This window comes from Procambarus clarkii, chromosome 10 (genome assembly GCF_040958095.1).
Source record: "Procambarus clarkii isolate CNS0578487 chromosome 10, FALCON_Pclarkii_2.0, whole genome shotgun sequence".
Lineage (NCBI taxonomy): Eukaryota > Metazoa > Arthropoda > Malacostraca > Decapoda > Cambaridae > Procambarus > Procambarus clarkii.
In genome coordinates this window covers 43,005,368-43,030,923 of record NC_091159.1, presented here as the reverse complement: position 1 = coordinate 43,030,923, position 25,556 = coordinate 43,005,368, and the positions used below count along the sequence as shown (strand labels likewise).

Sequence of the window (25,556 nt, the reverse complement as noted above, 5' to 3'; positions counted from 1 at the left end):
TGGAACATGCAAATACTTTCACCCTAGAAAGCATAAGAATATTTTTAGTACAGGAAAATATTCCAAAAGCTGCAAGTTTTTTCACCCAGAACTTTGTAAGAGCTCTAAGTAGGACAGAATGTTGAAACAGTCTGTCCAGCTTTTCACATAAGAGAAACCAGGCGAATAAAACGCCACTATAAAAACAGCCACGACTCTATATAAGGGAAGATTTTTTTAAGCAAGAGAAAATTACTAAATATGTTTCGATTCTACCACCAACTCAGTCAAAGTCAAAGTCTCAGTCTCAGTCCAGTCAAAGGCTGGAGAGGACAAGCACAGTAGCCTCCTTACCAGAACTCGAGATATTAACACCAAGTAAAGCATCCAGTGCTTCCACAAATACGATTTGTATTTGCCAACATCCAGGTGCTTCCACAAATACGATTTGTATTTGCCAACATCCAGGGTATAAAAACGTGCAACTCAAACAAAGTCCACTTTATAGCTGGCCTTCTAAATGAGGCCAATGCAATATTTACAGCCTGGAGCATACCTGGGGTGGTATGCTCCAAGAGTTTTTACTCTCTGGAGTTCTTTCTTTTCCAGAAGTTCCATACCTAGAGGAGAACTCCAGCAGTTCTTGCTTTCAGGTATGCTTTGAGGAGTTGTTTTACTCCCAGAGTCCAGCCTGAGGCCAGGCTCGACCTGTGATAACTTTGTGGTCCAACAGGCTGTGTCTTAGAGTGGCCTGCAGGCCCACATCCACTACAGCCTAGTTGGTTTGGCACTTCTTGCAATTACTTGTCTAAGTGTACCTAAATGAAACTCTTACAAACAATTACTATGATATTGAAATATGGATACAATCTTTTGTATTAATACACAAAAGATTGAGTACATACAAAAAGGATACAGGGATACAAAGAATAGAAAAAAAGAGTACAATCTTTTCAAATGTGACAGGAAACACAGGCTACAAGGTGGGGTCAGCCTGTACATCAAAGAGACACATCTGCACTGAGCTGTTGAACACCACAAACAATATGGTGGAAGTGCTGATAATCAAAATAAGATTCTAAATATGGTCATTATCCTTGTTTATAAGTCATCAGAGGCAAATTCTCAGCAGTTTAAAGACCAACTAAAGAGATGGATTACCATTAAGAAAACCTCACAAATCCAGCCCCTATCATCATCCTGCCTGGTGACTTAAACCTACAGCATCTAAAATATGGAAGAATGCAGCAAATAGTTATATCAGAATACTGGGAAATAGCCTAAATGAACAGTCACACACAAATGACCTATTATAGATTTGTGACATTTGCACTAAACCAGCAAATAGTAGACCCAATCATAAAAGATGACACTTACTTTAACCAATAACAATGAATTGATCAAGAACACATTGATAACAAATACCTTTTACTCAGATCACAATTTAATTAAAATTCAGACAAGCATGGGCAATAGACCTGTGCAGCCAGTCCCAAATTCTAGAGGAAGAAAATTCAGCAAATTTAGTTTTAATAATAAACAGATTAACTGGGAACAAATAAACCAAGCCCTCACAGATATGGGAAGAACAGCTAGAAAATGGAAACCTAAACCAATGCCTTGAGAAAACAAGCTCAGTAGCACTAGAAATAAGCTGAAGTCTTGCATACCATTTATGTCAGACCAATTCTAGAATACTCAACACCTACATAAAGTCCTTATCAAGTTAAACACAAAATGAAGTTAGAGAATGTTCAGAAGTACACCACCAGACTAGTTCCAGAATAAAGAGGACAAAGTTATGAGGAAAGACTAAAGGAATTAAATCTCATATCAATAGAAGAGAAGAAACAGAAACAGACATGACAACTAGACAAATTCTCAGAGAAACTGAAAGGGTAGAAACAGACAGGCTATTTACCAAGAGACCACAGGTGGAAACTAAATGCCCAATTAAGCCACCTGCACATAAACAAATGCTGATACAAAGAATGAAAATATGGGACAAGCACACACCCATGTAACTAATATACTTTTCTCGATAGCAATGTTTAAGAAGAAGTAATTGAATATTTATTATTATAAAAACATTGAGCTGAAAAAAAAAATCCATATTTACCAGTAAGAGTGGTAGCAGTGTTCTTGAGTTCGAGAACTCGAGTTCACACAGTCTTACCTTAGTGACTCTGTTAGTGATATCCGCTGTGCTGGCTCATACTCCAACATTTTGGAAATAAGGTCAAACAGCAGCCGGTGGTCCTCGTCAGAATTGGTTTGGTAGCTCTTTAGGAGAAAAAAAAAATGGGAATTAATTTAAATGCCCCTGAACAATGAATTAAAATACTGTATTAACATATATACTACTTTCACCTGCATTTAGCTGGAATAATACAATGGTAACAAAATATATAGAGCAAAAATAACGATGCATGCATTACTCATGCATATAATGGTGACAGCCAGGAGGCAGCAGACAATGCAAGTAATGATTCCTACAACTTCATTTGTGCACATTATAGTTGCAAAAACATTAAAGGCTCTCACGGAGGTACAAGAGGGTAAACAAAGAGGCGGCACTAGAGGGAGGCAATAGGGAGGAGACACTAAGGGGGAGATACCAGAGGAGGAGGAACGAAGAGGGAAAGCACTAGCGAGGCACTGGGGGGAAAGCATATACGTGTTTATAAAGTTCTCTTTTGAATACTGTGAGAAGTCAGCCAGTTATGTCTAATATGTGTAGAGGGAGTGTGTTGAAAAGTCTTGAGCCTTTGATGCTGATTGAGTTCTCTTTCAGCACACCTATTGTGCCTCTACATTTCAATAGAGCTATTTCACACACAATCTGCTGTCTACTGGTCTCATATGGTGTTATTTCTGTGTCCAGGTTTGGAACCAGTCCTTATAATATTTTACAAGAGCACATTATTATGATTCTTCCCCCATTTACACTAGGGAATACAGATTTATAATTTTTAAGCTGTCCCAATAATGTAGCATGTTTTATTGAGTGGATTCTTGCAATAAAAGATAATTGCATGCACTCCAGATCAGCAATTTATCCAGCTTTCAGTGGGGTGGTTAGTGTTCAGCAATATTCCACTCTAGGAGAGCACTAATGTCTTAAGTAGTATTATCAATGATGTCTTCTTCTCTTGTTAGAAAGGTTCTTGTTATCCAACCAGTCGTTTTTCTTGCAGTTGTGACAGCTAATTTGTTGTGTTCTTTAACCCCTGCACTGCACACCTTTCATAATGACATTCCCATTGGTGCGCAGAAAACAAATTGTTCCAAAAACAGTATTTCTTTTTGTATTATTAATGAGCACCCAGGAAGCACAAAAATCCAAGTACAAAGTCTCTATCCCTAGTAGTTTAGCTGTAGTTCCCTGGAGAAGTTGCATTTTTTCTTGTAAAAATTAGGAGTTGCTGCATGGGAATAACTGTGTGATTTATTTTCAATTTTTCTCTTTTGAACAAGTGTCACTTGTTCGTGTTCCACCCATGCTAAAGAGTTTGTCTTTGTCCACCCTGTCAATTCCCCTGAGAATTTTGTAGGTGGTTATCATGTCTCCCCTTACTATTTTGTTTTCCAGGGATGTGAGGTTCAGCTCCCTTAGCCTTTCCTCGTAGCTTATACCTATCAGTTCTGAGACAAGTCAGGTGGCATACCTCTGAATCTTCTCTAACTTTGTCTTGTGTTTAACTAGGTATGGACTCCAGGCTGGAGCTGCATATTCCAGGATTGGTCTAACATAAGTGGTATACAAGGTCCTGAACAATCCCTTACACAAGTTTCTAAAGGCAGTTCTTATGTTGGCCAATCTAGCATATGCTGCTGATATCCTTTTGATGTAGGCATCTGGGGACAGATTCAGTGTGATATCAACCCCCAGATCTTTCACTATTTGACTCTTGCAGGATTTCACCTCTCAGATGGTACATTGTGTTCAGTATTATGTTCCCTTTGCCTATTTTCATTACTACTTTACACTTTCCTGAGTTGAACTTTAGTAGCCATTTTCTAGACCCCATTCCTCCAGTTTGTCCAGGTCATCCTGTAGTTTGTATCTTCATCTGTCTTGATGCAAAAATTGAGAAGAATCATCAACAAACATTGAGAGGGAGTCTATACCCTCTGGAAGATCGTTTACGTATATTAGAAAAAGAAGGGACTCAGGGAGGGACTTGGGATGTTTTTTCAAGATGGGGGATGGTTACAGGAGGCCTAAGGAAGGAAATGCATGGGAGTTTTGAATCTTATGATATACAGTACTAACAATCGTATGTCGGCTGGCGCAGTTTCTGACGAACGAGTTTCCTTGGTCAGTGCAGTCCAGAGGTTAAAGGGTCTTCCAACATGATTACTCTGTTGAAGTCTCATACATTACTTTTTCTTTCAATAGTGTGGTTTGATTGCATTTTATGTGGTTTCAGTTTTAATATATTAAATTTTTCTATAGCACACATTCTGGCATCTTTTTTAACCCTTACACTGCTACAGCCTGGGCTGTAAATTGGGGTATAAGCTGGGGCTGGGTGAAAATATATTTGGATATCACGCATAAAGATTGTCCAGATCTTCCACTTTCGTGCTGTGTATCGGAGTGCTAAACATGTCCTCGTACTGTTTTTTTTTTAGGATTTCACTAATTTCTTTTTCATTCTCTGTGTATGAACCTTCACTCGTACAAATTGGTCCAATATTGGCAGTGGTTTCTATTTTTGATTTTGCATATGTTTAGAAATATTTTGGGTTTTTCTTTTTGTTCCAGCAATATTTCTTATACTCACTGGGAGGATGCTGAACAACCGTGGACCTCTGATGTTTATACAGTGTTCTTTGATGTTCTACTCTGTTTGCACTCACCATGCAAGCTTATTGGTTTGCTATGGTGAATACAAATGTAGATATATATATAATGTGTATATATATATAGTGTAATAACAGCAAATGGAGTATGTTGGGAGACGCTATTTTGGTGAAGGTGTTCAAAAAGAGAACTTGAAAAACACCTCTAGAGGATACCTAACCAAAAAGGCTATAATTCATAAATCAGACTGCAAGCAGCAACATTGAATAGCCTGGTTGACCAGACCACCGACCAGGAGGCCTTGTAAGAAACTGGGCCATGGGGACACTGATCCTTGCATCATCATACCAAAGTTTGAAATTTTCAACACATTTTAAAATTCTCTTAATATCATAAGAATATCACAAATATACATGCCTCTACCTGGTACGTGCCACCACATGAAGAAAACACTTGTTTTTAATTTTATCTAAAAAGTACCTAATAACAATGATTGAAAAAAGTCTAAATTAGAAGTATATTAAATCTTGTTATCTCATTAACTCACCCTTAATGGTTTACAATTTTCCCGGACATATCTGCCAGCCGAGCTCTTCTCGTCCCAGTCCAGCTTGCCATGATAAAAATATTTGGTCCGAGTCTTCCTGCCCATCCTGTGAAATTGGAATAAGCTTTATGCAGGTAGTGTGGAAAGTAGTATGGATAAGTCCAGTTGCTTGGCCCATCACTCAGCCTACCCATTTTAAAGTACAAGGACTTGTTTATAGTTATAAATGAACTCCCCAACCCGACCCCCAGAGGCCAACAAAACTAGGCCTTCCAGAAGCAATTCCTAACCGAAGGGGCCACAACAAAGCAAGGAGAAGAAAGAAAAGAACACGGTCTAAAGACCAAGATGGCTCGAGTGGCGCATGAGCCGGTCGAAGGTGATAAATGCACGTGAAAGCTTGCGGAACAAACAGAATGAACATCCACTCCGAACACAAGCTGCAGCGGCTTCGCCAACGCTGCGCGATAAGAAGCGACAGTATTAGGCATGAGATGCCAATCCAGAAAAAGCCGAGAGAGAGAAAGGACAGAACAACCTAGTCCAAAGCAGAAGAAAACCTTCGAAGAGAAAGAAAGTGACAAAGATTGCCAAGAAATGTCATACTGTCACTGGGAAGAAGACTGTAGGTGGGACACCATGAAAGAAGTCACCTGATCACCATATAAATGGTGATACACACTTGTTAGAAAGACCGGACACGTCGTGCAGAGCAGGAAGGCGAACCAGCATGGTACCTCACTGGCTCGACCTGCTGAAAGAGGCCGAGCCACAGAAAAACCGCCCAGGTTCAGACAAGAAGCAAGCGGCACCTGAAACCAAAGCTGGGCTGCCCACCATGGAGCCAGGAGAACTGCTCACCCCCAATATGAATCCAGCTGAGCCAGAGCCTGGAGCAACAGTTGAACCAGAGGAGAGAGAGACAGGAACCCTCACTTTTACCAATCCAGCCGAAAAGCATCTACCACAAGGTGTAATAGGTACTCAGAGAATTCTATCAACATCAGAGGCCCAAGACTGTTCAACACGCTGCCACTACACATAAGGGGCATAACTGGCTGATCCCTCACAGTGTTCAAGAGAACTTGACAAACACCTCCAAAGGATACCTGATCAACCATGCTGTAACCCATACCACACAGTACTGCTCAGTACTCACTTCCCCCTTCAGAGCAGGAGAGATTGCTAAAATAGAGGGAATACAGAGAACATATACGGCACGCATGGACGCGATAAAGCACCTAAATTATTGGGATCGTCTCAAAGCTCTCCAAATGTACTCACTAGAAAGGAGACGAGAGAGATACCAAATAATATACACATGGAAAATACTGGAAGGCCAGGTCCCAAATCTGCACAGTAAAATAACAACGTACTGGAGTGAACGATATGATAGAAAATGCAGAATAGAACCAGTGAAGAGCAGGGGTGCCATAGGCACAATCAGAGAACATTGTATAAACATCAGAAGTCCGCGGCTGTTCAACGTCCTCCCAGCGAGCATAAGAAATATTGCCGGAACAACCGTGGACATCTTCAAGAGAAAACTGGACGGTTTTCTAAGAGAAGTTCCGGATCAGCCGGGCTGTGGTGGGTACGTGGCCCTGCGGGCCGCTCCAAGCAACAGCCTGGTGGACCAAACTCTCACAAGTCGAGCCTGGCCTCGGGCCGGGCTTGGGGAGTAGAAGAACTCCCAGAACCCCATCAACCAGGTATCAACCAGGTATCAACCAGGAGCTGGCCTTCGACTTCCACGGAAAAGAATCACGACTCGCTTTTCTCTTTCACGGAAAAGAATCACAACTCGCTTTTCTCTTTCATGGAAAAAAATCCCGACTCACTGACTGACCTTTGCTGTTTCACAGAAAAAATCACGACTCGCTGACCGGCTAGGAAAACACAAAATGGTCGGTCAGCGAGTAATCTTACACTACTGCAGATCCAGAAAAACCCAAGAGAGAAAGGACAAAAACTGGTCCGAAATAGAGGAAAACTTTCTTACACCGTAGTAGTAGTAGTAATATAAGATAACTCACTGACCGGCCATTTTGTTTTTTTCCCCAAGGCAGTCAACAAGTCTTGATTTTTTCCGTGAAAGAGCGACGGCCAGTCAAATGCAAATCGAGCCAGATCACAGAGCCCCGAGGGAGCCTGATCCGTCGCAGCGCCTGCTACACAGCTGTAAACTCCCACACTGCGCTGTGAGCTTGAAGGATGAACGGCGCTCAACGCTCCTGGCCGGACTAATGAGGCCAGCCCATAAAGCCCCAACCATGAGATGAGACGTCCGTTAACACATTGAGCCAGTGGGGAGAGATGAAAGCTCCATGGCACCGAACCCCAAAAACTTGAAGAGGAAGCCAGAGACGCAGCAACCGATGCAAGGACACTAGGAAACAAACCCAGCGATCGTGAGAGCGGCAAAAGAGGCCGCTCTGAAGCCAAACCCAGCCTAGCAGATACCACCAGCTGGGCAAAGTTCCGGCTCCTGCACAGCTGCTTGAGCAACTGCCAAGAGACCCAGGTCCCCCTCCCTCAAAAACAGCTAAAGGCAGGACCACAACCGGAGCAAAGTCACAGGAGGGAGAGAAATGGACGCAGTCCGAGAACTCCACACTAGGCCCTGGCAAGCTCGAACCCGGGAGCTACCTGATGTGACCAGTCATCAACCAGTTGTCGAGGCAGGTTAGCAGCTAGGAAAACACTAGAACCTCGAAATGCATCCTATCAATGTAAGAGAACCAAACTCCAATAAAACAAGATTCAACAAAGGTGTAAACCAGGCCTCCCGAACCTTCACAGGGAAAAGCAAAGAGAAAGAAAACCTCCCAAAGGACAAATCCGCGGAACCCTAGGGCACCCGGAAATGAACCTGGGGGGGGGGGGGGGGGGGCACCCACCTACAGTAAATACTGAAGCCATATTTTTACAAGGACATGGGAAATAGGTCAAGGTATAAGTATGTGGAAGGTGGTCAAAGTACATGGGAGGAGAGTCGAGAGACGAGGACATGAAAGGGCGAGTCGGGGGATGAGAGGACATGAAAGGGCGAGTCGGGGGATGAGAGGCCATGAGAGGTGGGTCGAGGGACGAGGAGATGGGAGGTGGGTCGAGGGACGAGGAGATGGGAGGTGGGTCGAGGGACGAGGACATGGGAGGTGGGTCGAGGGACAAGGACACGGGAGGTGGGTCGAGGGACAAGGACACGGGAGGTGGGTCGAGGGACGAGGACACGGGAGGTGGGTCGAGGGACGAGGACATGGGAGGTGGGAACAAGGGACAAGGACATGGGAGGTGGGAACAAGGGACAAGGATATGGGAGGTGGGTCGAAGAACCAATGCAAAGCAAGTAAACAAGAATACTTTTGAGTAATCAAACGAACTGGTTTGTAACATCTGGAAAAAGGTCAAGCAAAATAATTTAGAATATTACTAAATTCTAAAAATAAGAAAATTTCTATAATTAACTACAAACTAAAGATCAATTAGAAATATACTGTTAATTATCAATGCAGTCAACAGTAATAAATGAACTACAGTACCTGTAAGGAATGGGTCCCAGGATTCGCTCCATCATAGCTAAATGTTCCCGATTATCATGTGTCTGGAATAATGTGATGCCCAGGTACAGCTCAAACATTATACACCCAATGGACCATACATCACACGGCTGCTGCCATCCTAACTCTGTAAAGCAGTGCGATATAATTAGCTAGAGTGGAAAAACTATTTCTTCTCATTTTAATATCAGTCCATCAGGATGCTCTTTACCTTGGACAAATACTGCAAGTGACAACTACAGTTACACACAACCTGTAACTTACAATTATAAATTTTTAGCATCATAATTTCATTGGAGTAGGATGGTGTTTCAATCAATCACTGCAATACACAGTTATGGTTAAATGATGAAAAAAAGTACTTCACTGCAATATACTAGTTTGTCAAATACCATACATCTTAGTGTACTATTGCAACCCTATTTTTCAACTGGGCTTTTTTCCCAAATTGTGATATGCATCTTTGTCTCTCAGGTACATCAGAATTCCGTGAATGAAGAAGAGAAATCAGACAAGACAGAAAGGACTGACTGCATATATTGAGATTGTTAAGAAAGCCTAGCACCCCATAAAGAGGCTTTTGCACAAGTTGAACAATCAGTGAGTGACAGGGATTGTGCCCTAATGGATAAGGGAATATTTAAGCAACAGATGGTAATGAGTCATGATCAGGGACAAGATCTCAGGGATGAGAACTCTCACTTTTCCTATTTCTGATATGTAAACTATCTTTCAGGAGGAGCAGATATATTCCTCCCAATGTTTGCTGATGCAAAAAACTATGAGGATGATTAAATTGGAGGAAATTAGTCAGAAAATAAAAGATGACCTGGACAAATTGAAAGAATGGCAGTGTTAAATTCAAATGAACATTCAATAACATGAAATCAGACCTATGGAACAGGAGGCAGGATACATTTCAAGAATTGGATAGGGAGAAAGACCTGGTCATTGATATTGATAAAAACTACTTTTAAATATCTGAATAGGGAATCATTTATGACCTTATATATCACTTAAATCATACGAAACCTGGAATATGCAACTCTAGTGTTGGAATACCTCTTGATACTCAAGATAGAGACATTTTCCTTTGACAATTTCATTTGGAATTATAAATATGTTATCAGCAAGTCATCAGTTCTATACAATATTTTGCATTGAATTGTATTGTAATAGTTCAGTATACCCACATTCCTACTAAAGAGATTAACAAAGAAATATAAACTCCTCAAACAGGTTTAAATAGGTTCCTAAAATTTTAAACTTTTCCTTTCTTATTTTCCTGTCAATATTTATAAAGTATGTACAAATATGTTTGCTACCATTTGTTGTCAGGTTTGGAATCCTTAGAGTGAGATACCTAATGCTGCCTCACCCTGCATATATCTCTTCTCTCAACATTATGGACAAAGTCGTCTCTCCTCTCCTACCTCACCATAAAGGACAGAGTGCCTTCTTCCTTTAGTTCCTACATCATCACTCACTGTTCCCTATGTCCATTCTCGAAGCCATTGTATAACAGAAAACAGATGAAAAATGAGAGAATGTAACTGACCTAAAATAACTTCCGGCGCTCTATAGTGCCTCGTTGAGACTATGGTGCTATGATGCTCGTGATCAAATGTTGCACTGCCAAAATCAATCAGCTGAATATCGGTTTTCTTTACTGTTCTGATGTCTCGTTTCTGAAAGTATAATTGTATTATATTAATTAAAATTTCAAATATTTATACTTCATAGCATCTCAATTCATCTAAAATTACAGTTTTCATTATTAATATGCAGTGGAACCTCGGTTTTCAAATGCCAATTTTCGAATTTTTTGCTTCAAGCTCAATTTCTTAACAAAAAATTTGACTCGGTACTCAAGGTTTGCCTCGGTGCTCGAGTTTGTTGATACATGTATGAGTCGACGAGCATGTGGTTCTGTTCTGCTGGGCAGGGGGCAGTGACAATCTCAATATTCATCTCATTAGAATATTATATTTGGGAGGACAACAGCATGGATGGATGGATGGTGGAGGGGGACTGGATGGTGGAGGGGGCCTGGATGATGGAGGGGTGGAGGGGAACTGGATGGTGGAGGAGAACTGGGTGGATGGCAGGTGAGTGGGACAGGAAGGGAAGGGAAGTAAAGGAAGAACACATGGAGGGTGAGTGGGTGGACAGGTGAGTGAGTGAATGGATGAGTAGCAGGGCGGGCGGCAAAGTGGGTGGATGGGCACGTAGCAGTGGTCGAGCAGGTGTCTGTGTGTGCAGGCGGGCAGTAGTGAGATGGTTGGCAAAGTGGGCATAGTGAGTGGGCGTGCAGGACACAGAACGAGCGACGAGTGGGTGGCAAATAGTAGATGGAAGGTGGCAGGGCAGGCACAGAGCAGGTGGATAGCAGGGCAGTCAGGAGACAGTGGGTGAGCAGATGAGTAGCAGGACGGGTGGCAGAGTGGGTGGGTAGCAGAGGCGGTGGCGTGAGTGGGCGAGCTTCCAACTAGGACTAACACAGAAGCTGGTCACCGGCCATCCCGCACCCTCCACAAGATTCCCCCCATCCCGCACCCTCCACAAGATTCCCCCCCATCCGGCAACCTCCCCGCTACCTCCACCCCCTCATCCCCCACACCGGAAACCCTTCTCCCCAGCCATATGGATGGTATTAATAAGGTGGGCTTCCTTGCTTCCAGCTGGCGGATCGGGATGCAGATTCTGAGCGCCTGACATTAAATTCTAATTCTTTACTAACTGACTGGTTACAAGTGTGAAAGCCTGATTGACTGTGAATGCGTGACTGACCGTAAATGCCTAACTAGTTGCTACCACAATTGTGAATGCTTGACTAATATGTTGTGACTGTAACTGACTGGTTGCAACATAACAGAGGCAGTGAAATGTGTGAAGGGAAAATCTGGAACCAGTGATTCAGATATGAAAGAGTTTAAGGTGAGCATGGGATGGTCCTCAATAACACTCACCACCTCATCCCTCCCCATACACTGCTCCTCCCTCCCTCCCTCCTCACCCTCCCCATACACTGCTCCTCCCTCCCTCCGTCCTCACCCTCCCCATACACTGCTCCTCCCTCCCTCCTCACCCTCACCATACACTGCTCCTCCCTCCCTCCTCACCCTCCCCATACACTGCTCCTCCCTCCCTTCTCACCCTCCCCATACACTGCTCCTCCCTCCCTCCTCACCCTCCCCATACACTGCTCCTCCCTCCCTCCCTCACCGTCTCCTATAGGCCAACAAGAGTCCTCGGTAAAGGTAAAGTGCAGTTAAATGTTCACTTATTGTATTTATGGTTTATATTTACATCTGTTTTGTATGAAAAATATTAGCAGAAAAAGTATTTTTAAGTTAATATTTTTGGGTGTGTGGAACAAATTAATTCAATTTACATTATTTCTTAAAAGAAAATTCATTTCGGTTTTCAAATTTTCGGTTGTCGAGCCATCTCTGGTAACAGATTAAATTTGAAAACAGAGGTACCACTGTATATGGGTTAATATCAGGAATGAAAAATATCAGTATATTTTTTATATAGGGTATATAGGCTTACCTTTTTAGGGTCATATGTTAAATTATAGTCGGAGTCAACAAAGAGTATGTTTTCTGGTTTGAGATCTGTATGAGTCAATTTGTTATCATGGAGGAACTTTACTGCATAACACAGCTGATATGAGATGTGCCGAACTTGCTCTAGGCCATACGGACGGTAATTGTTGTCCTTCTGCAATTAAAAATTAGCAATTTAATTATTTCCTCACACACACACACACACAAATTGTTTACTATATCAAACTATGTCTTTAAAGAAGCAAAACAAACCCACCAATACCTACATACAAACTAGACACTTTGGTTACACCAGAAGTAAAAAAGGTGCACTATATTACAGTAAATGAGTACGGGTGGGTATGTGACACCACGAAGCCGTCACATGAAACACGTGTGAAGTGCAGGGCTTAATAAATTATAATACTTTCCATGATCTCAACGTTTGTGAATAATGACAGTGAATTAATAACACTCAATAAATAAAAACGAATCACAGCAAAACTATTCTTGTAGAATCCACTACATTAACCTGCTGTGACTCCCCAGCAGTGATTATTGATTAGTAACTCTCAGATAAAGTCAGGACAATATGCTCAACATCTCAATTATGTTCAGTTTGAAACTTGCTATTTAAACTCAGTTTGAATATAATCATGAGTGTGCTTTAGAAGAATGATATACCTCCCTACAGAGTGTACAACAGGTTACAACACATTTAAGACACCCTACATAGCAGTTTAACTGTGGTGGCGGTGGTGATGGCAGTTTAGCCGTGGTACAAGCAATGATGGCAGTTCAGCCGTGGTTGTGGCAGTGATGGTAATGATGGTGGTAATAGTTGTGGAGATGGTTAGATTGTAGAGCAGTTATTCCCAACCTTTCTGGGAATAATCCTATTTTCTATTATTCATGTTGTGTTTCTCTATTGTTGTAATTGTGGTAGATGCAATAATAGCTTGTGGTTGTATTTGCGATTTATAGTTGTGGTCGATATTATGGACTTGGCTATCACGTGTTTAACCATCAGCGGTAACGAGGAACAAGAGAGACTAGCGGTGAGGCCTGCCTCCAAGCAATTTCAACTTGACTAATTGCAATTTCTAGAAACTCTTAAATTTTAACATTTGCTCCTGAAACTGTGGATGGATGTGTGTCTACTTTTGTTTTCCCAGCTGGGGTTTGTACCTTCTGGCACTTCCAGCTGCAACAGTCATTCGCTATCAAAAAGCCATTTGTTCCAATTCAGTGGATGCACTGTTTGACAATCTGGTTTCCTTTGTTGCCAGTTCCCAGTGTGTTCATTCCATGTCATTTCCATGTTATTAACACTAGCCAACCTGTGATCTTCCCTCGGGGCCCTGGTTTACGGCTTTGGCAACTGTCTTTGCTCTTACATCTAGGTTGACTTTCAGGACACTACATGGAAAAAAATGTAGAATAGAACCAGTGAAGAGCAAGGGTGTCATAGGCACAATCAGAGAACATTGTATAAACATCAGAGGTCCACAATTGTTCAACATCCTCCCAGTGGGTATAAGAAATATTGCCAGAACAACCGTGGACATCTTCAAGATAAAACTAGATAGTTTTCTTCAAGAAGTGCCGGACCAACCGTGCTGTGGTGGGTATGTGGGACTGCGGGCCGATCTACACAATAGCCTGTTGGATCAAGCTCTCAAGTCATGCCTGGCCTTGAGCTGGGCTTGGGGAATAGAACAACTCCCAGAACCCCCATCAAACAGGCTCAGATTTGGGAGATCTAACTGTGTCTTGGCAACTTGGCACTGGGTCAATATTACTGTTCCCAGTCAGGTTTATATTAAATGTCTGGGCTGGATTTCCTGGCCCAAAGCATTTCATCTAAGACACTTTGGCTGCCACCTCTCCGCCTTCCTGGCAAGTCCCACATTTTCCATATTCTCTGTAGTTAGCTTCAGGAAGCAACCAAAAAGGCTCCTCCAGAAAACCCAGCATTGAATGCAATGAAACGTCCCTTTCTGGGTGAGCCCCGGTGGCTCCCTAACTCTTCCCTCCCCCCACCTTCTCTCATCTTAACAGGTATACTGATTTGTGATTCATCAACTCCAGAATGAGCAGACTGTTGGAAGGACACCACCAGCTGATTGCTCTGTGCATGTGCACTAGGGGGCATTCATACCCAGGTTCAAATTAACCATTTACTTTGAGTGATTCTTTTGTGGTGTATGTTGCCTGTTTTGGTGCTTTGTTTTTAGGAATGTTGCCATTCTGTCTCGCATGCTTTTTAGGTACTTTCCTGTGTGAAGGTCATTACAACAATTCCTCTGTTCTGTGCATCTGTGAAGAGGGGGGGGGGGGGGGGGAGAGAGGGGGAGAGCCAAAATCTGGCTCTGGGTCCCTGGTAGGCCAACAGAACTGATCTGACAGTACTGGGGAAGAAGTCTCAGTGCATATAGCTTCACCTGAAAGAGGCATTCCATTTCAATCAATGCTCGTTTTCTAAAGCTGTATCTTTTTTGCATAGTTGATTGTTTTTGTTAATTCCTTTTCTATCCTTTACAGAGGGGACAGATTTAATGTTTATTTTGAGTAATGTATTAATGTTTCTATGCTTGTTTAAGAACTCTGGGCAGTTTTCCAGGAAGTTTATTTTGTTCCAGTTGATGTAGCTGGAATATTGTTATATTTTCCCCACAGTCCCATTGTATAGTGTTTGCCATACTGACTAAGCTTGCTTATCTAAACTATATGGAAAGACCCCCCCCCCACCTGATAAGCCAGACATCCGGATAAGCAAATTCTAATAGGAGGAAGTCCATGAAAGCCTTATTCACATTTTTTTTTTTACCATAACCACTATAATTCTTATTTCCACACGAACACTATATCTCAAAAATATAATTTATAAAGAGAAACATCAGATTACGGTACCTTGTAGCTTGTCTTCTCGAGTGATACTGTAGACCTTGAAATGTGTATTTCTTGAAAATATATAAAACCTAACCTCCGGTTGTTCGAAATTTCTGTTTGGATATAGCAAAGTTTTGCCAGAAAATTATCCAAATTTGACTTAGCCTCTGTGCCAGTCTGTGTTATCCAGCCAAATCTCCAGTTATCCAAATTTCTGTTTGGATAGGGTGAAGTTTAGTAGAAAATTATGCAAACCCGATTTTGGTTGGAGAACCCAAATATTCAGTTCAGCGTGCTTTGGATAACTGAGCTCATACAGTATTATATAAACCTTATATTTGTTATTGCTTCAATGAGAGCTGTTACTCCTACAAGTTTTATTTGAAATTGTGATATTCCTGATTAGCATTTCATTGTGATTATTAGGTTTAGAATGCTGTCCTCAATAAAATGTAGAAATCTGAAGAAGGCCTACTGGCCAATGCAAGGTAGCTACTGTACTATTTTTATCCAGTAATGCCTACTCGTGTACTTTCCAATGGCTAACTATCAGATGTAAAATTTGAAACGTTTCATTAACAGTATCGCTCGCTTTGGACACCGATCACTTCCATTTTTTTAATCTCGAGTCCTAGTCGTGGACAGGACTCGCGTCCACTCCAAAAATATTTGTATAAAATTCATTTTTTATCCGATCGACCTCAGCATAGTTTCAAAATAAGCGCCTTTAGAATGCGTACAATTTGGTACCAAAATGAAAGACGTAACACGAAATTTGTCAGAACACTTGAAAGATTATAAATACGTTTTTGGGTCTAAATTTTAAAATATTTGTTAAAATTCTATTTATTGTGCTATTGTTATGGGACTAGTTTTAAAATGCTCGCCTTTAGATTGTAAACAATTTGATACCAAAACGAGCGACGTAACACGAAAATTGATGCCAGAACACTGGCAAGATATAAATAATTGTGATGATGAACGTCCAAAATTAAAATATTTGTTAAAATTCCAGTTATTGCTCTATTATTATGAGACTAGTTTTAAAATGCGCGCCTTTATATTGTGAACAATTTGATACCAAAATGAGCGATGTAACATGAAAATTTATGTTATCAAACTGAACGAGTATACACATTAGGTTGTGGTGTGCAAATTGGTGCTCGTTCATGGGTAACTTTAGGCTTTGCTGCGGGAAGTCTCGCTAGGCTTTTGGACATTATATGCATATACACCTGCAGGGAATTTAACTGCGAACACAATGATACCAAAACGAACGACGTAGCACGAGAATTAAGGTGAGAAAACTGAAACGTGTATACACATTTAGGCGTCACCGCACGCTTGCCCGCCCCATGACGTCAAAGTCTGTGGCGCTCATGCGCTGCATGCGATAGTGTTAAGTTTACTTCAATGATGCTATTTTTTACTTGTTCCAAATACAGTATCTGTAAAACCTACTTGAAGACAAGTGCTGACCTCTATTTTCCAAATATAAATTTATTCTGAAATAAAAAAAGTATCAAATGTAAAGCATACCTCACATGGGGACACCAATGTCCCCTTGTAACAAATGGGTTACTCACCAAGAAATCAAACACACTAAGGCCCAGCATGTCGAAGGCAATACACACATGGCCATGGTAGTCAAACCAACTGAGCATCCGAACACACAAGCTGAAAATCAAAAACAACATTAAAATCATAGTAAACTAAATACTGCAACAGAAATAAACTTGATTTTTTCAGTTTGTTACATAGAATAAAAAGGTAGTAGTATCTACTGCCATGTAGATGGCAGATATAGTAGTAGCTCCATCTTCAGTAGCATAGTATACAACCTATCCTCCTGATTAGATAATAGTTTTTGTAACTATGACCAGCATAGTACAAAGATTGACATACTAAGCAATTAGATAGTAGAATTTTGTACTATTCACTCTTATAGAATAGTGAAAAAATGAAGGTAAAAAGCAAACAAATATTCCTATGCCTAGAATAGCTGGAGAGGGTTCTGGGAGTTCTTTTACTCCCTGAGCTCGGCCCGAGGCCAGGCTCAACAATAGCACACACGTACTAGATTAAGCCTTGGAAGGTATATTAAGCCTAAGACGGTTAGGTTAGTTTAGTTTGTCTTTGCAACATAAATAGAACATCTTTTCTGGTTTGTCCAAATTTAATAATACCTATTTCTACTTTCTAATCGTGTTCTACGTTGGTATATGTACTGTGCTCCTCATCATTACTACAAGTACTGTACTACCAAAACGGGAGGATGGGCTGCAGTATATGAGAGCTATCACTCCTCAATATAAAGTACTACATTAGTAAATTAGCACATAAATGCAAAATGAGTATCGGGTGATTTCTCACAGCCTATGACAGAAGCCTCGGCAAACATTGCAAGTATAATACTATAACTCTCTGCTTTTCTTTCTTTCTTTCTTTCCTTTAACTTCTACAGATCAATGCAATTCTCAACAAATGTTTATCATCAGATTGTTCCTTGCAACAGCAGGTTAGACCTCAAGATCTAGGAGGGCTCTTGGCCATTTTAATACAAGTATCTAATTTCAGCAAATTATATAAAATAGCTACAATGCCGAAAAAATCAATAAAGCAACAAATTTGCTTCTCATTACAGCGCTTGTAAACTCTGATAGGCAATAATTTAATTTTAATTAAAATAGGGAAAGCCATTGTATTTCAGGCATCAGGGGTAACAGGCTGACAGATTCACAGACATTCAAAGCTTACCCAAAGTATTCATTTTTAAAACAATTTATATTTTTTATTTAAAAACATGTATAGTAGTGTAAATACATTTATATTCCGCAGCAAAACTCAACCAAAAAAACACAGTACAGTACAGTCATAAGATACATGTACTACTGTGCTGTATATACAAGTCTAACAAGTCAAAATTGCAAAGTACAGTATAATCTGATTTTCACTATACAACAGTGAAGCCGCATTATTTTTTTATTTTTTTTTTATTTTTTTAAGTCCGACTTGAACAAATGGGGTAAGCATAAGAGTAAAATTTAAGTGCACAAAAAGAAAACGACTCGAGAAATCAACTAGAGAACCATAAAGGAAATCTTGCCATATAAGATAGAAAATATTAATTGGCTAATACACGTACATGGTAAACAAAGTGCATCATGCCATAAACAGTCTTTATGTCAACACAGTCAACACAAGGAGATAGTATCCTGTTCTCATGTGAAAACATAAGATAAACACATTTTTAACAATACTGGACTGTAGTTGCACAAAACAATAACATTAAAATATGTATCAATGAGAGGATCAGTAGAGGCCACAAGGAGGATACGAACCTGGCCCCTGAGAACTCCCAAGTAGGTCTGAGGAGGAGGAAGAGGAATTATCAGGGGAAAGCACCACGCCATTAAGACGATATAAAACTTGGAAAGGGTCAGGATAAGGATTTAGGATGGGACGGGGAAAAGGAATGGTGCCCAACAACTTGGACGTTCGGGGATTGAACGCCGACCTGCATTAAGTGAGACTGTCGCTTCATGCAGGTCCGAGCGTCTACCGTCCAGCCCAAGTGGCTGGCCGTAGGTCTAAGGAATGTGTGTGAGAGTATCCAGAGTGTAGGTTTGAACCCTCCTTATGATTCCTACTGATTTTCTGAAAACTGTAATGGTAGTTCACTTTTAAATTAGCATTACTGGAAGGTATCAAGTACTGTAGTCTAATGCATAACAAGAAGAGTAGCAAACACAAGATGGGTTGGGATAAAGTAAAACACCACTTGGACCAAGTACAAAGAGAGATTTAAATGAATTTGTTAAGAGAAAATAACAAACAGCATGCATTATAAGCAAATTACCTTTACATATCTAGAATACACATTTCAAAACAAAAAAAGTATAAATACTCACTGCTTATTGTAAGGGTCTTTCTCTGCTAGTTTTTCCAACACATTAATCTCGAGCTTAGCAGCCTCTCTGTATTTTTCTACATTTTTTATAATTTTCAGAGCCAGGAACCGGTCACTGTAAACAAATAAAGTTACTACAGTACTGAATATAAGAAAATAAAAGTCTTAAATGTGGTAAATTGTGTCTTTCATAAAGGTGTGTAAAGCATCAAATAAAGTTTGAAAGAAAGAGCGGTGTGAGCAGCAACTACCACTGAAATATAATGTTTTTAATTCTTCAGCTTAGTTGGCAAAGTATAGTAATAATTACTTTACAATGATCCAATTATTATGTCAGGATACAATTAGATGTGACTGAGGGCATATCATCCGACTCTCAATGATGTTGATAAACCCTGGCACTCTCAAGTTAACAATCATCTTCTAAGAAGCTCCACACTGCAATGCCAAGTAATGATTTGATGCAGCTTCAGGTACAGGGAGTTAAAATCCTTACCCATGCTCTATTATAACTATGATTAACCTTTAATGTAACTTATCTAACTACTTAGAAATTACACATAGTATATGCATACAGATCAGCGTAATTACTTAAGTGCCGTTACAGGATGAGAGCTATGCTCGTGGTGTCCCATCTTCCCAGTACAATACTCTTGTTATATAACGCTTTGAAATTACAGACGGTTTTGGCCTCTACCAACATCTCGCTTAACTTGTTCCAATCATCGACCACTGTTTGCAAAAGAAAATGTTCAAATATTTCTTCTGGCACCTTTGTTTCCTTAACTTAAATCTGAGTACACTTGTTCTTAAGTTGCTGTTTCAGGAATACCTTTGTCAATTTGGACGATTTCTGTTATTATTTTGCAAGTGGTGATCATATCACCTCTTTTTTTTTTTCTTCTATTTTCCAGCTTTAGTATATTTAACACTTCTAGCCTCTCCTTGTAACTTTTGTTTTTCAGACATGGAAGCCATTTTGTAGCATGCCTTTGCACCTTTTCCAGTTTACTGATGTGTTTGAAATATGGGCACCATACAACTGCTGCATATTCCAATTTTTATCTCACAAGTCATGAATAGTTTTAGTATTTCAGGTGCCCATATCTCAAGAAGTACATCAATAAACTGGAAAAAGTGCAAAATCATGCTACAAAAGGGAAGAGGAAAGGCTAGAGATGTTAAATATGCCAAAGCTAGAAGATAGAAGAAAAAGAGGCAATCTGATCACTTGCAAAATAATAACGGGTATTGACCAAATTAATAAAGAGGAATTCCTGAAACCAGTAGGCTCAAGAACAAGGTCATAGATTCACTCTACAGAAACAAAGGAAACAGAAAATATTAGAAAGTTTTTATTTTGCAATCAAAGTAGTAGACAGTTGGAACAAGAAAGTAAGTTGTAGAGGCCAAAACCAGCAGTAGTTTCAAAGTGTCATATGACAGAGTGCTGGAAAGACGAGACACCACGAGCGTAGCTCTCATCCAATAACTACACTTAGGTAGTTACTAATTCTACAGTATTATAAAAATCAACACCTCAGACTGATGGTGAAAAAATTCACAAATGTTTAAGGGAAATGCTATGGATGCAAGGTGCCACCAAACTTCCCCAAGTTGTCATCAGAACAGTGAAGAACAAACTACATGATGTGGCTGCACCTGAGCAGGGAAAGTATCCCTGCTCCCCATGCCATTCTACCAAGGAAAACCTTTTATACCTTTTATAATGTAGACAGGCGGTGGTTTTTTTTTTTGTTTTTTTTTTTTTTTTAGGAGGGGGGGGGGGGGGGGGGCGGTGGGGGAGAGACATTAACAGGCAGGTGCTGTGGTTAACTGAGGAATGTTAACTGACTCATCCTTTCAACCATCAGTGAACTGATGAACAGGTTCAGGGTCCATTGGGGGGGTCTATCATATCTACATTTAAAACATTGTATGGAGTCAGTCTGCAACACATCACTTCCTAGCACATTCCATTTGTTAACCGACTGCAAAAATTCTTCCTAATCCAACTCATTTGGCTACTCTGCTTCCACCGGTGTCCACTTGAGGAAGTGCCGCCTGTGCTAATGTCCTCATCTACACTATTAATTCCCCTCAAGGTAATTATGGCTTCCCTAACTCTCCAAGATAATCTAGCTGCAGCAAAAATTATCAAAAGAAGGTGGCAAGTAGCTGAAGTAGCAGTCAGCATCTAGCAGTTGTGGCTAACAGCAGGAGCAACAGCAAACAGTAGCAGCAACAGCCAACAGTAGCAGTTATAATGCGTCCACAATGAATGTTCATAAGCTATTAGCTATTTCATAAGCTAATTAGCTATTTCCTACCCGAAACACTGCGTGTACTAGTGGCTTTACAAGAATGTAATTACTATGCTATGTATCCTCACAATCCCAATGTACCTTCTTGTATACTGTATATATATACATACAGTATATATATAAATAAATAAATAAATAAATTAGTTTTTAACTCCACCCGAGGCTCTAACTCTAGCTAGTGATTTTTAATACCAAAAATAACCGGGTTTACCAAGAAGCAGAGCCACTTTTGGCAGCTCTCACCATGCTGGGTTATGCCCATGTTGTCACCCTGGGCAGAGTTGTCACGCAGTGCTATACTATCTTTCCCAGAGAGAGCACAGCAAGGCATAACCACTCCTAAAATACTGAACCTCTCGCACTCCAAAGTGTACAAATCAATTTTGCTAAAATAATATGACCATGGAAGGAAATGTAGGTATCAAGAGAAATCTCTAAGCCTGTATGACTTAGCACTTGGAAGGTGTGCAAGGACAGAATGAATGAACAATGCCCTACCACTTATACCATCGGGGATAGAATACAGTCCGAGGACTAAAGTCATGAACAACAGCAGTAAAGAGTCAATAACCAACTTGTTCTCATTATAGGAGATCGTATTTTGACATACTTTAATTAGGACCAAAAACTGATGCACCAATAAAATGGTAGCAGCTCGTGAAATTGACTATGTCCCATTTTCTGTTCATGGGTCATCTGGTTGATTAGGTTAGGGCACTGTTTGGGACTGTTTAGGTTAGGGTACTGGTTGGGACAGCTCGCGAGATGGGCTGCACTGACAACATTGCTTGTCATATAATCCATAGTAATTAACACTGTCAGCAAGAGACAATTTATAACAATTGTTACAAGGGAATGGACAAATGTTCAGTGGTATCCAGCACTGGTGATCAAGGGCCAGTCTACAAATGCAGGTCAGTAAGCTATGAACACAAAGAGGTGAAGAAGGCGGTTGGGACATAGTGAACAATTCCGTCACCAAGTATTGACATCTGGAGAACCAGGCTGGGATAATTGGGAAAATGCTGGACTGGATAAGGGAGTATCTGAAGGACAGAAAGCAGTCACAGTCAGAGAGGTGGTTTAAAGCTGGAAGAATGTTACAAGTTGGGTCCCACAAGGCTCTGTCCTGGGATCTCTGCTGTTCCTAATGTAAGTGAACGACCTACCTGAGGGAGCGAGTTCCGACATGTTAATGTTTGCAGATGATACAAAGCCGATGAGGAACATGAAAACAGATGAGGACTACAGAAAGTTACAGGAGGACTGTAGCAAATTCCAGGTGTGGTCAGACAAATTGTTGCAAGAGTTCAATCCCAACAAGAGTAATGTAATGAAGATGGGGGAAGGGAGAGAGGAGACCAAAAGGCATCTACGCCATCTTGAGGTTATCTTGAGATGATTTCGGGGCTTTTTTAGTGTCCACGCGGCCCGGTCCTCGACCAGGCCTCCACCCCCAGGAAGCAGCCCGTGACAGCTGACTAATACCCAGGTACCTATTTTTACTGCTAGGTAACAGGGGCATAGGGTGAAAGAAACTCTGCCCAATGTTTCTCTCCGGCGCCTGGGATCGAACCCAGGACCACAGGATCACAAGTCGAGGGCGCTGTCCGCTCGGCCGACCGGCTCGGCCAACCGGCCATACAGAGAAGACAGCTACAGAAATCAGAAAGGGGATCTGGGAGTGGATATAATTCCAACACTTATACCGGAGGCGCACACAAACAGGATAACATCGGCAGTATATGGGACGCTGGCAAATATAAGAACATCGTTTAGGAGCCTGAATCAGCACTCTTTCAAAGAAATCTACACATCCTATGTTCAACCAATATTGGAATATGCATCACCGGCATGGAATCTGCACCTTGTGAAACTAAGTAAAATCGAAAAAGAAGAGGTTTGCAACAAGATAGGTGCCAGAGCTAAGAGGACTAAGCTACAAACATAGGCTAATGGAACTAAATCTTACAATCCTAGAGGATAGAAGGAACAGAGGTGATATGATCACAACTTACAAGATACTGTGGGGAATAGATAAGGTGGACAAGGATAGCCCATTCAGACTGAGAATGAATGACAAGAAAACATATATGAAAGCTGGAAGAGCAAATCATCCAAAAGGATGTAAGAAAATGTGTGTACCCTGTATGGGTAGTTAACAAGTGGAATACCCTACTGGAGGAAGTTGAGGAAACCACCTCCATCCACAACTAAGGCTCAATTCGACAAGGAATTTTAAAGTCGGGGTAGTTTGGTTGTAACACAACAGGTACAAGGCTACTAGGTATGGCAGAGAGAGCTAGACCTCTCTTCCCTGTAGACACTAACAGGCAAGTATTTGGAACATGTGAATGCTGATATTCGCTTCCAAAGACAACCAGCTGCCAGATTGTTACATCAAGTGGTCATTATAGGATGGTGCCTCACATTGGTTTTGTAAGATGCTGGTTACCACTGTCTTAGCCAACCAAATGATGCAGTCCTGCCCTCCTGCTTATCTGCTGTGCCCATCACAACCAAAACCATGCCCTTAGGGGGCATATGGGTGTGGTTTTGGGACATTAATATTGTACATCTGCAAACACATTGGCAGGGTAAATAAATTTTTAATATAGGTACTTCTGATTCCTGATCTTACTTTACTGTTGATCTCAGTATGTTAAAAAATGAATTTTATATGAATTAAAAAAAATAAATCTGATAAGGAGAAGAGCTCCTGTTAACTGGAACTGTGGGATAATTTAGTAATAATGAGATGCAAGCACCTGTTCGACGCACCAACAAGAATAGTATTAAGGAGAGTCCACAAAAAAGGATATGCAGATGTGCCTTTCCTTTCTATCATTGCTGAGTATTACATGATAACACAAATAATAATGAGTATGATATGCACTATTTTGTTATATATCATATAAATACCTTACCCAATGTTAATACAGTATCTGTTACTTTCACCAATGTACTACAATTTTATTTTTTGGGGAACATGTCTTCTCCTGTGTTTATTATCCGATTTTATTGTAACTTCTACATCCTGGAGAATGCATACCTCTCACTAAGTGAGTTCAGCATCTAGCTGAAGTGTAACATCCTTCTAACAATGATGTGAAGTTAGAATTAAATTGGTCAACAAATAAATCAAGTCACAACTGGCAGAACTGGGAACTTTGAATTTTTTGTCTGATTTTACACAGATTTCAAACTATTTTCTTTGTCTTTTTAGGTTGTTTTGATGATTAGGGACCAGATTACGGATTTATCACTTATAGTCTTTATATAGATCACCTAAATCATAAGTATCCCTATACAGTATTTTGTTTTTTGGGAGGGGGTATTTTTTCTTGACTTCATTTCAACACATATTGACCTACAACTTTCACATATTTGAGTATGAATGCCAAGCAATGTTTATTAAAACATACAAAAACATTCATAAGTTAGAACTACCATATTCATTGTTGATAACTTCAACTTCAATTATCTCAAAACTGGAACTTCAACTTTGAGACAATTTGAAAAATCCAGTTTCTGACCGATTTTCACAATTTTTACACATTATGTATATAGTTCTTAGTTCTAAAGTTTAATTCACGTAGTTTATTCACAAAACCCATAATTTTAGGAGTTATAAATTTTTCTGTCTAAAAAATGGTGCATATTTTGATGACAATAGTGATTATTTCTTTACAGTAAACCATAATCTTAAACATTATTTTCTCTGGAGGAAAATGAACTTTATCTGCCATTCTGGGCCAAAAATGAATTATATAAAAATTGATGAAATTTTTGATCCATAAAAATAAGAATTTTTGCAATTTTTCACTTTTTAAAACAATTTTTAAAACAATTTTTTTTCCCCTGTTCATTTTTGAGCAATAATCCATTAACAAAAGTTGAGGCATTTACCATGTGGATTATGCACAAAAAATTTGAGTGTGAGGAAGGTGGTTGGGAACGTAACGGTTCTGGCCCCTTAAGTG

General features: G+C 40.4%; 1 protein-coding gene across 6 annotated transcripts in view; it reads right to left on the bottom strand.

Annotated features, from left to right (window-relative positions):
• The window catches only part of LOC123745077 (probable serine/threonine-protein kinase dyrk2), a 94,564-nt gene that overhangs the window by 19,900 nt on the left and 49,108 nt on the right, over window positions 1–25,556 (bottom strand). For all 6 annotated transcript variants that reach the window (XR_006771299.2, XR_006771296.2, XM_045725412.2 and 3 more), the window contains 7 exons: window positions 19,251–19,364; window positions 16,926–17,016; window positions 12,452–12,622; window positions 10,455–10,584; window positions 8,879–9,023; window positions 5,337–5,442; window positions 2,156–2,262 (listed from right to left, as the gene is read on the bottom strand). Coding sequence is in view for 4 of the 6 variants with exons in the window: in XM_045725412.2 (XP_045581368.2) it covers window positions 2,156–2,262; window positions 5,337–5,442; window positions 8,879–9,023; window positions 10,455–10,584; window positions 12,452–12,622; window positions 16,926–17,016; window positions 19,251–19,364 (864 nt within the window). In the remaining 2 variants the exon portion in view is untranslated. The remainder of the gene's footprint in view (window positions 1–2,155; window positions 2,263–5,336; window positions 5,443–8,878; window positions 9,024–10,454; window positions 10,585–12,451; window positions 12,623–16,925; window positions 17,017–19,250; window positions 19,365–25,556) is intronic.